Source organism: Physeter macrocephalus, chromosome 4 (genome assembly GCF_002837175.3).
Source record: "Physeter macrocephalus isolate SW-GA chromosome 4, ASM283717v5, whole genome shotgun sequence".
NCBI lineage: Eukaryota > Metazoa > Chordata > Mammalia > Artiodactyla > Physeteridae > Physeter > Physeter macrocephalus.
The window spans coordinates 24789196-24804795 of NC_041217.1; the positions used below are offsets into that span (position 1 = coordinate 24789196).

Consider the following 15600-nt stretch of genomic DNA (forward strand, 5'->3'; position numbering starts at 1 on the left):
GCCCGCGCCTGGGCTGAGCACGTCCATTTCCCACTGGGTGCGGGAAAGAGTATTTGGTTAAGGCTGGTCAAGTCCTTGCGTTTGAGGTTTTTACATTATTTGGTAACTAAACGCCCTTTCCCAGGCTTATCTGAGGAAGCTCACACCCCCCTCAAAACAGACCCCTCCCTGAGAAGCTGGCTCAGCTGGGGGCCAGACGCCTCTCTGCCACTCAGGGAGTAAGGGGATTAGCCAGGGAGAAAAAGCACTTTTATGAACCCTTTTATGGACCTTCAGAAACTACGACATTCCTTGTGTCCTTTCAGGTGGAAGGGATCCAGAAGGTGACAAAACTGCATTTCTACATTCATCAGCAGAAGATACCAAAATATAGTAATAAATGAGAAGTGTGGTTCAAATTCTACTGCTAGAAAAAGAAATGTCTTGGATAGAAGTAAATATGCCTTTTAATGATGCTGCTGAAGAGGCTTCAAATGTTAGAAGTCTGGTTTCCAGGTCACACTCCAAACCGATGAAACCACAGCCTTGGAACATTCCCTAAAGCTGCCAGGTGACTGCGACCTGCGACCAGCGTGAGGAACAGCCCTAAGGGGGAATTCTCACTCCCCTCACTCTCCTCCTGTAAACGTCCACTGGAGGCCTTTCTACCCTTTAATTACTTAGGTGGAAAACAGACAAGAAACACCACACTTCTTTAAATTAAATGATCTCTGTCTCATATATGCATCCATCTTTTGTTGAATACAAGATGCTTCTTTTTATTATATACAGTCAGTATTTAACCTCTACATTTGTGTATTTAGTTAAACTATTTTGTAGTAAAATATGCATCGTTTTAGTGAACAGGGATTTACTGGCAACGATCAGGTCGACATTCACTGTGGTGCTGAAGGGGCTTGGCGTGCCCGGGGCCCACTGGCGAGCCCCACGTGCTGTCTCAGGGCTACAACGAGACTCTACTGTGAAAACAATGGCTGTCTAATCTTATTCTTATCGCTTACATTTGTGTAATCTGCCTACTTAAGCTACCTTTCAGGGGAGGGGTGAAATATTCTGGAAAGCAATGCTAAGTGTATGAAATGAAATCGGTATTAATCTGAGCTGCTCAATGAAAGTCTGCCTTTACGGCTGTTGCTGTTCGGTGGAGGGGGGCGTGGATGCGAGTCCTAGAGGCAGAATTCCTGAGTCCCCGCCTGCTACTGCTTCCAGGCAGGGGTGGGGGGAGATGACGGTGAGAGCACAGGGTGAGTGAGCAGAGGGGAGCCCAGAGCGGCCGCTGCTCCCGCGTCTGGTCTGAGAGCAGAGGCCGCTCATGGGTCCCAGCTCCCGCGGTCGGTGCTCTCCAGGGAGAGGCTCTTGGTCTTCCGGGGCGACACCGGGCTGGGAGGGCTGCTCAGGTTGGAACTGTTGGAAGCCGTGGAATGCCTCGGAGAATCAGAGTCCTGTGAGGCCCAGAGGAAGACGTCAGGGAGCAGCAGAGGGGCGGGAGGGGCTCAGGCCACCACGGGTCCCCTCCAGCCACCCTGGCCCGTGAACTGACGTGATTTTTCTCCTGTCAGTAGAAAGCCCCTTTTCTGAGTTGATTAAGAGGCACAGAAGATAACAAACGCTCATGGTCCCTTCTGCAGGTCTTTAGAAATGTAGGCCATTTTCATACAAAAGCTATTAGAAGTCTGAACACCTCCAGGGAAACTGCAGTTTGCAACCCAAGTGACTGGCTCCGCCACCCCGGCTGCAGTGAGTGGCTGATCCCTGCGGCAGCGGAGGCCAGGCTCAAGGCGGGTCCACCGCCATTTCCACCATTTCCCAAGGCGGCTTTGGGAAACGCACTCGCCTTTTCTCATTCAGGACTTCTCCAAACCCCTGTCCCCAGACAGAGGTGTTGCCCTCGCGGTACTCACCTCTGCATCGTAGTCCCTGGCCGGGGCGTCACTTCCTTGGTCCAGGCCTCCCGAGGACAGCGAGCCCTCTGATGGGGAGGGCATGGGCTGCCGCTTTGCACTGTAGCTTCCTCCAGAGAATTCTCTCTTTAATGCACTGCCATTCTGTGCGGATGACCCTACAGCACATCGTTCAGGTGAAACTTTATACGTGCAGAAGGGGACGATCCTCTAGAAAGTGCACAGACTGCTGAGGTGACGAGCCATCCTTCCCGCTGCCCTGGGCTCATCCTCCCGCTTACAGCCCTTCACTGATGGACAGTGAGTCCAGCTGCGTCACCCTGACACCCAAGCCCACCTCGGGAGCCCAGCCACCAGGGCTGCTGGGTGAGCGGGCAGCACTCACCAGGCCGCTTGGCCTCTAGAGCTCTCACTGGCCGTGCCCAGGCTGCCCTGCTTGCTAGACGATTCCACAGAGGCAATCCTTCCAGTCTCCACCCACGCGCTACTGCCTTAGTGAGTTTTCTTTCCTACTCCCTGGAGCACCTACAGCACTTCTTATCACCTCTTTCAGAATATTTGGATCTTATGTTGTAATTATGTGCCTTGCCATTCTTTTAATAGAAGGATGGTCTTTGCCTCTGCAGGGTGCAGGACCGGGTATGCAGCAGGTGCTCAAAACACACGTGCTAAACGATGAAGCAGATAGAACAGTTCCCATTAGTGAAGACCATGCCACCTGATGATGCATAACTGTCACTTAACTTGTAGAGAATTTTCATAAAAAACACAAAGGAACAAAAGAGAAGCATTTTCATTCCACAGGGCAAAAAGCCTGAGATACAAAACTGAGGTGAGTTTCTTTAAAATCACACTCTATTTTGATCTTAGAGTTGGGGTACATCAAAGGAGGACTGGCACCATTCAGAGGAAGAAAAAGGAGGGCCAAAAAAATCTTAGAAATATTGGGGTATTGTGAGTGCCTGTTTACAACTCTTAGCATTCCCTACTATTCTTTAGTTTTTACTGAAAAATGTTTTAATTTTGCTGAGCTGCAATATTAAGATCACTGGTCAAAAAAGACTGTGAGACCGCGTTGAAGTTTTAGCACAACTACGAGGTATAGACTGTGAAGCCTGCCTGCCGAAGCCCTGTCCTTGGTGATCTCCCCCAGCTTCCTTCTAGTTTCGGTTTGTTTCCTGAGCCCCTCAGCTGTGTCACCATAATTTACTTATTGCAGAGGTTACCAACACTGGTTGTACGCTGCATATTATATTATGGAGCTTTAAAAATACCAGTGCCTGGGCCCCATCCCAGACCAATAATAACAGGATTTCTGACTTAACTTTTAAAAGCCCTTCTGATGATTCTAGAATGCATCTCAGGCTGAGAACCACTGACTTAATCTTACTTCCAACACTCCATCCAGTTTCTAAGGCGTCTGTCACCAGACATATACTGATTTTCATTTGTTGATGTGTTTCTTCGGCTATGTACTCTTTACTTTTTGCTGTGGATCTTATGTCTCCTTAGATTACAACCTAATTGAAGGCATAAATCACTTTGTATGATTTCTCCTTCAATTCCATGCCTAGTTTAGTGCTCAATTTAACAAAAGCTGTAATGTAAGTTACTATTTTTAAAATTTTGTCGCTCTGAACAAGAAACCCAAACTGCCAGAGAGTTCTGCTGCTCTGCTTACTAACCTGTGTGACCTGAAGCAAGTTATTTTATCTAAGTCTCAGTTTTCTTCACTTGTAAATAAGAAAATAAATTCTACCTTATGGGATTTTTGTGGGAACTGAGCACTCAATACACGGAGAATGAAACGTGAGACGGAAGGTGTGTGAGGGGGGCTGCCCGGAGCTTAGTACGCACTTACTGAGCTCTTTTCCTCCATCCTAATGGTCGTTTATAGAATAGAGAACTTAATTCCACCTCTGTGATTTACACTTTTTCTTTTCTTTTCTTCTTTTTTTTAGCTTTGGGAATGTTCCTTTCAGAGAAAAATTACACGCAACCACCCTAATCTTAAAAAATTGAGATGGGCTGTTTTGATTGAACAGCAAAGGGGGACAATCTGAAAACCGTGGTCCCAACTCAGGCAGGGTCTCTTCCAAAGAGTTCTAGATGGTGATTCAGGGGGTTGGGCCCCAGATCTCTTGGGGTGACAGTGTCTAACTCTACATGACCTCTAGGAGAGTCTGGAGGCTCCCCGGTGAGCCTGTCACTGACAGGAGCGGGTAGAGTCACAGTGGAAAGCTCTGTGTTAATTTGACTTCAGTCAGGAAGCCATCGCAAGTCTGGCCCTGGAAGAGCCTGTGCTTCTGGTTCTGGAGGTTGACAACATGGAACCCTGTTTCTTCTTGTGTCTCTCTTGGCAGGCTGTCCTTCTGGAAATTCTTTACGTGAGCTGGGCTACTCTTGAAGCCAGCAAGAAGCACTCTAAATAGCAGATGCCCCTTGGAATTCCTGGGCTGGTCTTCCTCTTAACCTCTATACACACAGCTTGGTACCGAGAATCTCAAGAAGGCCACGTCTGATTATTGCACTGAAGGCCCTGACGGGGATCTGGAGCTGGCTCCAGTCTGCAGCTTGCATATCGTCAACAATGACAGTGGACCCTCACTTCAGCGCTCCTAAGGAGATGGCCACTCAGCCCTTTAAATCTCTGTATTACAGGTCCTGTCCTTACCTGCAATTCCACAAATCCAAAAGCCCTGAAAACCAAAACTTTTTTCGTAAGTTTGATGTAAATTCATGTGGTGGCAGACTTAATCTGAACTGACTGGAGGCTGATTACAGACTTCACATAAAAAGAGTACATTTATTTATATATTCATAGTGTGCCTAGTCATAAATTTTGCTGTATAAATATTACTATGTTTGTAGGTGCTGTCTTAGATCTTGCTGGGAGTGTAATATAATATATGGTAGATTCCCTTCTAAAATATATTTTTTAAAAAATCTGAATTCTGAAAACAGGTATCTGGCCCCAAGAGTTTTGGGTAAGGGATTATGAACTTAACTAGTAATACTGTGATACTTTCTTTGCATCTCAAGTGTTGATAGCTTCTGGTTAGTTATAGTAAATCTACTATCTTATCGAGCTACCATTAGTAAAAAGATAATTCATAAAATGGTTGCCATTTTTCCAATCGGCTAGATATTTTCATTGTAATCAAGGCTACACACTGCTTAGACATAACTTTGGGAGATGACGGCAAAAAAATCACAAGATGTGCACTTCGACCTCTGCCTGTCGACTGAAAACTCCTTGAACGTGCTCTGTACGTCTGCAGCCAGTCTCTGCAGCAGGTGCCTGTCCTTGGTTTGCAGGCCCGGGGCGGGGTCCCTCCCATGGTTCCAGGGGTGGTCTGTGTGATCACCAGCACACTGCAGAAGCGATGGCATGTCCTTTCTGAGACCGCTGCTCAGTCTCTCTGTCTCAGGTCACTTGCTCTGTGGGAAGCCAGAGGCCATGTCACCAGGACACTCAGGCCCATGCTGGTGAGGAACAGAGGCCTGCCAACAACCATGTGGGTGAGCTGGGAAGTGGCTTCTCTAGTCCCAGTTGAGCTCGGAGTTGATGGCAGCCCCGGCAGACAGCTTGACTGCAGCCTCCTGAGAGGCCCTGAGCCAGGACCGTCCAGGTAAGCTCCCAGACTCCTGACCCTCAGAAACTGTGAGAGATAATAGACTTTTGCTCTTTTAAGCTTGTAAATTTTGGGGTAATTTGTTCCACAGCAAGAGAACAAATGGTATTCCAGCACCCTTCACTTCTGTGTTGCCAGAGCCTAAAACCAAGAGCTGGGCACAGGGCGGGTGCTGATACCAGCATCCTCAGCATGAACAGTGCGTGAAGGAGGACACTCAGTCTGCACCGGGAGGCCTGACTCAAATGTCTCACATTCAAGAATACAAGGCAACGAATACGCTTCTGACTGAATGACTCTGAAGTGTGAGCTGGAGTTACTACCATCTGTTCTTCTCAGAGCTCAGCTGCAGGGAAGTGAGGGAGGCTTCGTTAGCGTTACCCCGGGTCCACCCTGGGTCTGCACGTGCTCGGGCGCACTCGCCCCACTCTCTCTGATCAAAGCCAATACCAGGTTACTTCTGAGAAAGTGACAGAAAAGCAGCTGTTGGCCAAGAACAGTCTTGCCCTTGGATAATGGTCCTTGCCTACTTAAAACTCTTCAGAGGTTTCCCACTGTGTTTTTTAAAAAATAAAAAATGTCTTATGTTGGTCCCCAAGTCCCTGCTTGATCTGACCCTTGCCTACCTCTTGAGCTTTACTCTTTGTCATTCCCTGCCCACTACCAGGTAGCCACTGTGCCTCCTTTCAGTTAATCAAACAGGAGTCAATGTGACTTCACCCCCAGGGCGGGCACGTGACCTTGCTAATTATGCTAAGTGTGAATTCATCCTCAACAGCTACTGCCTGTTACTATTACTGTCCCCTGTTTATTTCCTTCGGAGCATTTATCATCACAATTTGTAGTACTGTTTGTCTGTCTCCCACATGGACTGTAACTTCTAAAAGGATTCTATGACTATTTTCGTAACAGCTGCACTTGTGCCTACTGGGCATTACCCAGCCAGGTCTGAGACACTGGCTGCTACCTTGCTGTGCAAATGCTTCCTGCAGCCGGGGCCACTTACCTGCTGACAGGCCACTGCTGGCACTCATGGAGCGACCGGGTTCAGGGCGGGATTTGGTGATAGATGGAATACTGACCGAGCCACTGAATGCTGTCCGACTTTCCTGAGGCCGAGGGTTCTAAAATCAAAAGAGAAAGAAAAATTCTTCATCCAGAGTGAAACTGATTTTCTACAGAGATGTCTATTTTTCACCCTAATTTCAAGAAATAAAGTTGTCTTGACCAGAGTGATACAGAACAAGAAACAGATTATATAATCCCTCCCACCCACAAAAGTACTAAAGCCCTAACAGAGGTAACCCTCACCCCAACCAAAGATAAGTACTTATCTTTATACTTACTGAAATACTTACCAACAGATAACAATTTTGTTCTTGTTGTTGTGAGTGCAGTAAGTGAAAGTTACATGGTTAGAAGTGACAGTGAAATGTAGAATTACATGGACCTCTGCAGATAACTGAAACAAAGCTTTTACTACATATGAGATTTTTATTTTCTTAGGATAATTCAAAAGCTGAATAAGCCCATTTAGAAGAAAGTCACTTAAAAGTACATTCTTCTCAAGTACGCCTTCTGTTGTCCTGATACTGAAAGTGCCATTTGCATGTTCCCATCCCAGTCACCTGGCAGCCTTCCTGCCTCACAGACAGAGAGCAGCACCACAAGTCATAAATACGACGCTTGTTAACAATCACTGGGTGAAGTCATTTAACTTGGGAATGTTGGTGTGAGAAGCTTCCCGTCTAATATTGAATAATTTTGGTGTCCAAGGGAGGAAAATGAGCCATAGAGTGCTTTGAAAGTCACACACACCTAGAGAGGTGGTGCACAGGACCAGCTGTCTGAACACGGTCTCCTCGATGGCCCTAACCTTTTCAGACCAGAAGGGGTGTCAGGGCTGGTACCTGAGAGAAGGTTATGGCAACACAACTGATGCAGGGCCAAAGCTAGCAAACACCGACTAACATCTCTTGGAAAACATGCACTATTATATCTTGAAAAACTCCAAATCATACATTTTAAAGAATCACACATATTGAGATTTGGCTGGCTGGGTGGCTCTAAATTCAACTATTGCCATTTTGGTTCATATATCAAATTTGCAAAGTCCATGTAATTCTTACTGTGTTATTTGTTTAAAGCAAACATTTTACCTTTTTTTCTCTAAGAAAATAAAAAAATTTAAAACAGAAAACAGTGGTAGCATTTCAACAGCCACTCATAGGAGCAACCCTGAGAGATGCCAATGACATGCATACAATGCAGCAGAGTCAAGTTCAAGAGAGATGGGGATATCAGTTTAAACCTTTAAATTTTTGTTTTTGCTATTAACCTTAAGGTACCTTTGTGTCGTCCTTTTCTATAAAACAAACCTACCCTAGAAAAAATGGCAAAAATTAAGCCTATAAAAATACCAGTGGTTTAGTAACACTGAACGTTGAGGTAATAAAAGAATGATACACGGAAGATATGTTCTGGGGGGAAAAAAAAAACACACAAAACCCAAACCCAACAGTTTATCATTCATTCAGCTGAAGTTCAACTTCATTATGAAGTAATGTGAAACCTAAGCTGATGGTCCTTTTCCTGCACAAATATGCTTAAGATTAGGGTAAAACTTCCACCAATCGTAGTGTTTCTATTTATAGAAGACTAACTTAAGCAACATTTCCACCATCTTTTATATCAAAAATTCTTGACTGATTAGTTTATACAACTTCCCCTAGAATCCACTCCCTGAAATCTGTTACCAAGCAAATTGAAGCTTAGTTTATCATAAGTAATCTTATCTTGTGAAATAAGACACTTAAATGACATTATAGTTTAATGTCAATAACAATGACACTTAAAACATCACAATTTAGAATGCAAACAAAAATACAAAAATAAACTTCTCCCCCTACAGGTAGTTTTCTTATTGGAAAATTACTTTACTAAATACACAAATAAAAAATGGATGCTATTTTTTTCTAAGCCAGAGGAAATGCATTTGCATGATACAATCTAAATATTTTATTATCTGCAAAACAAACTTGAGAAAATGCTCCCTTGAAGTCAGTACATATTTCTTGACAGATGTATGGATATTCAGCTTGAATGGCCACTTGCTCTCCATCCCACTGCAGAGACACTAGTTACAAAGATGCAAGCCTGCATGGAAGGACTCAGTGGCAGGTACCACGGTCCTTCAGGATGCAGCACACTCTGTTTTTTTCTCTTGTTGATTTACTTCTCTTATCTTGGATCCTGGCTGGAATTAAAGGTGCATCAGCAACCCAAAGGTTAGTAAGACTACCTTCTTCTGGTAATTTTTCCTGTTATTCACTGGTACTATTATACTTTATAATTTTGAGAATTGTGAGCTTTTCAAGAAGGGGTTTATTGTAGATAAAAGGCCTTTGGACAGGCCCTTCTATAGACTTTAACTTCACTAAATATAAAAAATTTCTCTGAACTGAACTGGTTTTAGGGTAACGAGCAATACAGAATTCAGAAATTCTAGATCCCTTTTTTGTTTGTTTTTTAATAGAATAAAGACTTACTCAGGGGCTATTTCTTATGGTATCCGTAATGAAAAATATCATGATGGGATGATGTTTTAATTAAACATAGAAAAACCTCCAATACTGTTTTAGAAATAAAACTGAAATCTTCCCAAATCCTCATCTTTTTCCTCAAAAGAAGAAAAAAGTAGAACTCCAAGACAGAAGAGGAGGAAGAGGAAGAATAGAAGTTTGGCAACAGAGAAACAGGCCAAAGGGAAACGTTCACAGAATGTACCCCCTTGGCGGTGTTACTTATGAAGCCAGGCAGAGATCCGCACATGGTTAGTACAAGTTAACACCTAACTCAGCTGTTCATACCCTCAGAGTCATAAAGCTTGGTGTACCGGGGACAGAGCGTAGAGACGGGGAATATTCAGGGTTTATGGAATCAGGAGAGAGAAATTTTTCAGCAGAATTAACAGTCATGTGATAGATGTGCTCAAAGTTGATCGGAGAGGAGATCAGACCGGAGTGATGATGAGGGGATGGATAAGGGAAACCCGGCTATCAAAAACAACAGAAAGAAGAAAAAGGTAATGAGGTAATGAAAATGGATTCACTGGATATATGTGACATTTCAGACAACATGCATGTAGAAAAAATGAAGTAAGTATCTCACATCAAGAGTGGAATCCATAATGAAATACTTTCAGGCCTTAGAAAGTTAAATTTTGTAATCCTCTTGCCAGTTACCTAAAGAGCTGATTTGCAAAAAATCATTTGCCTCATAAACTTATTCTCTCTTATTACTATCAAGATGAGTAGAAACTGGACTTTCAGAGATACAAGTAGATTTTCAAAATTTAGTTCAGTATTCTCCTATGTGATAGAATCAAAACATGGCAAAAATCTACCAAAAACATGAGGGATAGAAAAAGCGAGAAATAATTAAAGAAAAGAACAAGTGAACCTACAACCAGTCTCTCACCAAAAGCATTATGAAACTGTTCCTTTAGAAACTAAAACCATTTCCTCATATTTATAGACTTGACATGTGTTTGCTTTTACTGATCTTATCTTCCCATAACAGAAATAGTAACTGTGGAATATAACAATTATTGTTTTACCTTTAAGTAGCCCAAGCTTATCTCCACTTAAGACACCCAAAGAACACGTTTGTTTTTAACAAGAGAACAACCTTCTCTTCAATGTTCAGGTGTATTTTTAAAAAATGAAATAATGTAATACTAAAGACATAGAAGAAAGTTTTTGAAAACAAGGGCTCTAGTTTTTCATGTTAAAATAACTTGTGAACATTTGGGAACTGTCACTCAGCACCCAGTCACCTTCTCTAATGGGAACTTTCAAAGTTCAGTTTCTGAGAACAACTGTGTTTCAGGAAAACATCCTACCATCTCTTCATTAGAGACGGGCTGAATGACTTCCCGGAGACATGCTGACTGATATTCTCATGAGTTGAGATGAGATTTCTTCGTTAAAAAAAAAAGTCTGGTAACTTAGGGAAGCTTAAAAGAAAGGCTTCTATATAAGATGTTTTAAATTTAGAGATGTGAGTGAAACCAGTACTTTCTAAGGTTCTTTTCAAAAAGATAAAACTATTGATATAAATGTAACTTTAAGAAGTAAAATTACTTCATAAAGGTCTAAAAGGTCACCGAGCTTGAAATTTTATTTGTTAACCATTTTAGGAATGGGTAAAAGGCTAGGAGAAATTTTATGTGCTAAAAAAAATAAATCTTTTAGAGGTATACTATTACTCTTGCATTCAACCAGAGACAAATCTATTCTTTATTACAAGTACCGACTTATGAAAAAAGGTAAATGATAAAAAGGATTCAAGGAAACTACTACAGTATGTACTTGTAAGACATATATGCTGTTTTATATTAATTGCTTATATTCTCTTGGCTCACTAAGACACATATGAAAGATTTCCTATATCACATCTGATATAGGAGATAGAAGAAAAAAATGACTCCTTACCCTTACTATCTTTTCCACATTCATGAGGCAAACAACCCTTTTCAGCATCATTTTGGTACAAAGGAAACAGAATAAGCTTCCAAAGACATTCAATAAACTCTCTAAGCTTTTAAGTATTTCAGAGAAAGGCAATACTGATCTCAATAAGTTAAACATAAAAATTTCTGGGGTACATGCTCTTTGCACGAATGACAACATCATAGCTTTGGTATTTGAAAGTGCTCCTTATACATGTTAACATTAGATGAATTAAATTCATCTTTATTTTTGGAAATAGTTCATTAAATATAGAAAACTACAGTGGAAAGAACATACTAAAATCTGAGACTATATTAAAATATCACAAGTTTTTTAATACATGTATACACACACACATACACACACACACAAGTACAGACATGTATATTATTTGCTTTTCAGACATGCATATTATTGTGTTGTTTACCAGTGTCTACTCCAAGGTAGGTACAGTTCTGGCATGACAATATATCAAAAAATATTTGTTAAGTGATTAAATGGATGCCTATGAAAAACCCCAGCTTTTATGTTCTTTGCTAGTGAAAGGAAGAAAGTCAGGTGAAAATAAAGAACAGGAGTTCAGACACATAACATCTTTGCTACAATACTACATGTACAGGTGAACAGGTTTCAAAAATTTATACCAACTTCTTGTCCTGGACATTCAAAAGTGCTTATGTGATAAGAAAATATGAAAGGAATGAAAGGAACATTTAAAGCTGGATTGCACCTCTAGGGTAAAAAGTCACTTGTGTTAATTACAAAAAGAACCAGGCAAGGCAGTCATGGGTTAACAAAATCAGTGACACTAATACTAAAAATCAAGAGGTCTAATGGGAATAAGTAGCCAGCACAGGAGGCCCTGTGTCATGGGGTCAGATTGATGTTGAATCTTTGGGAAATGCTATCTGAACTTGTTTTGCCCAGTAATTAAGAATGGACCTTATTCTGAACAACAACAATGACAAAACTGAGATTTCATTTAAGTGGTGGGAAGGTGAAAGGAGAAAAAAAGGAGGGATGCTGGGATATGAAAGTTCTTACAATGCTTGATATTTCACATTTTGCTTCAGTGTGCTTATTCAGTGTGTAGAAAGACCAAGTCTTATTGTGAATGAAGGTCTGAAAAAAATTCTGGAACATTAGCAAACTGATTTTTCACCTGGTCAAGCAGAGGAACATTTTATTAAATCCTGAAACTATTTCTCCTTAAGGAACATACTGTGGGATATAACAGAATTTATAGAAAAATTTTCCATAATTCTTCTTGCTATGTTATTGGAATATATGAGAGGAAAACCGTACTATTCTTTTTTTGTATACCAGAATGAAGCAAGTGTGAAAGAAAGTTTAATTTTAAAAGGATAATACCCATTAAAACCTTGTTCACTACTGAAATAATTTTGTATTTGCTGGTATGTTGCTTTGCAACATATGGATGTATTTGAAATTTGTATGCCTCTATCCCTCCATAATGCTACCTACATAGCAGATGTTGAAAAACTATTTACTAACTAAACTTCAAAAATTTTCACATTGATCTATCAAATATCAGCTATACATATATTCACATTTCAACTGTTTATCACAATTAAAAAATTCTCTCTCCTAAGGTACTTTGTACCTGACCTTGTAGCTTCTGTAAGGAAAAATGACAGAAGCTTTTGGACCGTGTGGTTCTGCTCCGTTTACTTCTGAGAATAAAGGAAAACCAGACTGAGGACTTAAGTAAATGTTCAGAATGGGAAAAGAATGGAGAAAAATCTGAACTCTCATTCCCAGGCAAAAGCTGAAAAAGTAGAATAGCTTTTAGATATGATAGATAAGTATAACAGTTAACTATGTAAACTCAGCCTTTATTTATTCTCAATATTTTCAGCTTAATATTTATGCTCAGCCTTAAATTTCTTATTTCGTTTTAATTACTATATCAAGATTGGCTGTAATCTTTTTGCATACTTTATTTATATCTACCTAGCACAGCTAATAAAAATCCCCATTTCAAAAGGTTAACTGAAAAAAAAAAAAAAAAAAAAAAGGTTAACTGACTATTGTGAATGATTTGAAAGGAAGTAATGGTACTATAATCATATAATAATGTCTTGATGATGATGAAAAAACAATGACAGTAAGGACATCACATCCATTCATAAACAGGGCAACTGGTTAACTGAGATATTTATAATGTGGAACTCAGGCTCAAATCAGTGCAGATTTTTTTGGTTCCTCCTATGAAAGAAATGCAAAAACTACCTTTAAGAGCTTAACTTTTTTATTAAAAAAACTTGACTGTACAAACTGTATTACCTATTATTTTTTCTGTCAGTGATACATGTCTATATCTTCTATCACAGTAGAGTTAAGTACTGTGGGTAATTAACAAAGACTTCCTTAGAAAGAGCTTTGGGTCGAAATTTACACATCACCTCCCAAACTGTCATAGCACTTAAATTATGCCTAAAATTCTGTGCAAAATCTAGATGCTATCACCACCTATCAAAAGAGTCATGTTAAAGTTTCAATAGTTTGTTGAGAGTGCCATGATACTGAAATGTTACAGAGCTTGGATAATTAGCTAATTCCACTAATGTTCTTAATCTCAATATATTAGGTCCAAGAATCCAATCTTCATGTTGTTAAAAAAAAAACAAACACACACACAACAGTTTTCCTATGTTGTACTTTTTTTAAAATATAAGACTGACTAGGCAACACATCTGTAACGGGCAGAGGAAAAAGATTTAATTTCATAATCAGATGAGAGTTGTGACTGTTAATGATCAAGCTAATGTGGTTCTTTGGGGAGCAAATATCTGTGTTGAATTGCTAAAACTTAGTGAAATTTTAGTAATTTGGTAACAAAGTTCTGAATCTTGGTATAGAATGTCTCCAAATCTGGTGGTTTATTTCTCCAACAATAGTAAATCTAGGTATGGGAGAAGTATATAGGGTATTCAACTAAATAAGAACTTGATATGTTTGGTTTTTGATACACATCTATATTTTATGTTTTTCTCATCAGCTATGTCATTATGCATGTTACATATATTGTGATATACTGAGATAAACATTTCCTCATTATACTAATATGTCTTTTTAAGTCTTATATGTATTTAAGTGCACACACACACACTTTCATATGTATCCACCCCCTCCCCCCTCCAACTCAGTCTTAACCCCATTTATATTCACATTCACTCTTCATTTCTCTTACCATGGGCAGGTCTTTTAGAATCTGTATTCCATCTCCTGGACCCATGTGTGCTATGTGGTTAAAATTAGTTGGGTTGGAAATTAATTTATTTCTCATTTCTGGATCTCGCAGCATCTCCCTGTAAGAAAAAACACCTGTTTAAACACTTTTATTCCATGACCAATCTAGACAATTTTAGAGAAAAATTAAGTATACTTAAATTTTTTCATAAAAATAAACTGTGAAATCATGTTAATAAGGATAGAATTAAAATAATAGAATATACTAAGTTAAACATTTACTTAGAAGATTTTGTTTTAAATTTTAAAAAAGATCTTATGATTTTTGGTGGGAAAACAGAGAGGGTTATTTTAGTGTTTAAATATCAAAGAAGCTCTACTCTATTTTACAGATAATTCTGAACATTTTATGTACATCTTTTTAAATAATTGCTAATATATTAGAAATGTTTTTATATGTAACTGGAAATACTACAAGCCTACTTCTGTTTGGTCATGAGAATAGTTAATCTGCACAGGTATGTTCTATGTTTATAAAAGCCCACATTCTAAAAACTAACTATTCCATATACATAGAGAAATGAATCAAAATATGGTACTTTAATCTAGTACATACTCACAACTTGGGAAGTATTAATTAAAATTACACTGAGAAATACATTCATTATTGCAGTTTTTAATACATTCATTATTGCATAGATGATGATGACAGACTTTCAGAGATTAAATTTTCCTTCCAAATCAAATACAGTATTATTACCAAATAGTCCTTCTGATGCTATAAGCATCTTTAGATGAGTATGAATTAAATATCTACCTCCTTTGTTGCATCCTTTCCTCTTCTGGAACTCTGAAGGAATAACGCCTCTTATTGTTAATATTTCTAACCATTTGTTTCCGACTATTATCTGATGTTTCAGGAACTACCAGTTCATCCCCTTCTGTTAAAAAAAAAAAATACAAAGAAAAATGATGTTCTTTAAAGTGCTAAAATGCTTTTCATCCATTAATCTCCAAGACAGTACAAACATAAATCAATTATACAAGTATATGCAATTCTGATTTTTTAAAGTTGCGTTGATAAATCATAGTAAATAAGTAATAATTTTCAATGAAATATAGCTTACAGAGTATATTTTCACTTTTATTTGATTATAAACATAAAATGGTACAATTTTACTAGAAGAAAAAAAGGAAAATGCAGTTGCCTTGGTGTCCTATCACTTTGGCCACCCCACCTCCAATATCTCTACACCATCTTCTCCCACCTTCCCAGTATTGGTTTCAATGGCTTAGGGTGTTAAAAAGCTCTTATTGTTGACCTGTGCAGTAATCAGG

At 39.6% G+C, this 15600-nt stretch overlaps 1 protein-coding gene and 1 long non-coding RNA gene across 16 annotated transcripts in view; one reads left to right on the forward strand and one right to left on the reverse strand.

Annotated features, from left to right (window-relative positions):
- Window positions 1-267: 267 nt before the first annotated feature.
- The window catches only part of CDC42BPA (CDC42 binding protein kinase alpha), a 306437-nt gene continuing 291104 nt past the window's right edge, over window positions 268-15600 (reverse strand). For 5 of the 15 annotated variants that reach the window (XM_055084055.1, XM_028488396.2, XM_024130594.3 and 2 more), the window contains 6 exons: window positions 15080-15203; window positions 14264-14381; window positions 9406-9591; window positions 6543-6660; window positions 1902-2059; window positions 268-1442 (listed from right to left, as the gene is read on the reverse strand). In XM_055084055.1, coding sequence (XP_054940030.1) covers window positions 1311-1442; window positions 1902-2059; window positions 6543-6660; window positions 9406-9591; window positions 14264-14381; window positions 15080-15203 — 836 coding nt within the window. In that variant the 3' untranslated portion in view covers window positions 268-1310. Of the gene's footprint in view, window positions 1443-1901; window positions 2060-5046; window positions 5997-6542; window positions 6661-9405; window positions 9592-14263; window positions 14382-15079; window positions 15204-15600 lie in introns of those variants that run through there. The other 10 variants (XM_024130600.3, XM_028488399.2, XM_055084054.1 and 7 more) reach the window with 7 other exon arrangements.
- On the forward strand, window positions 2052-4943 carry LOC114486117 (uncharacterized). The gene is made up of 3 exons (XR_003679360.2): window positions 2052-2396; window positions 2528-2733; window positions 4265-4943. It is a non-coding gene; the product is annotated as an uncharacterized lncRNA (long non-coding RNA).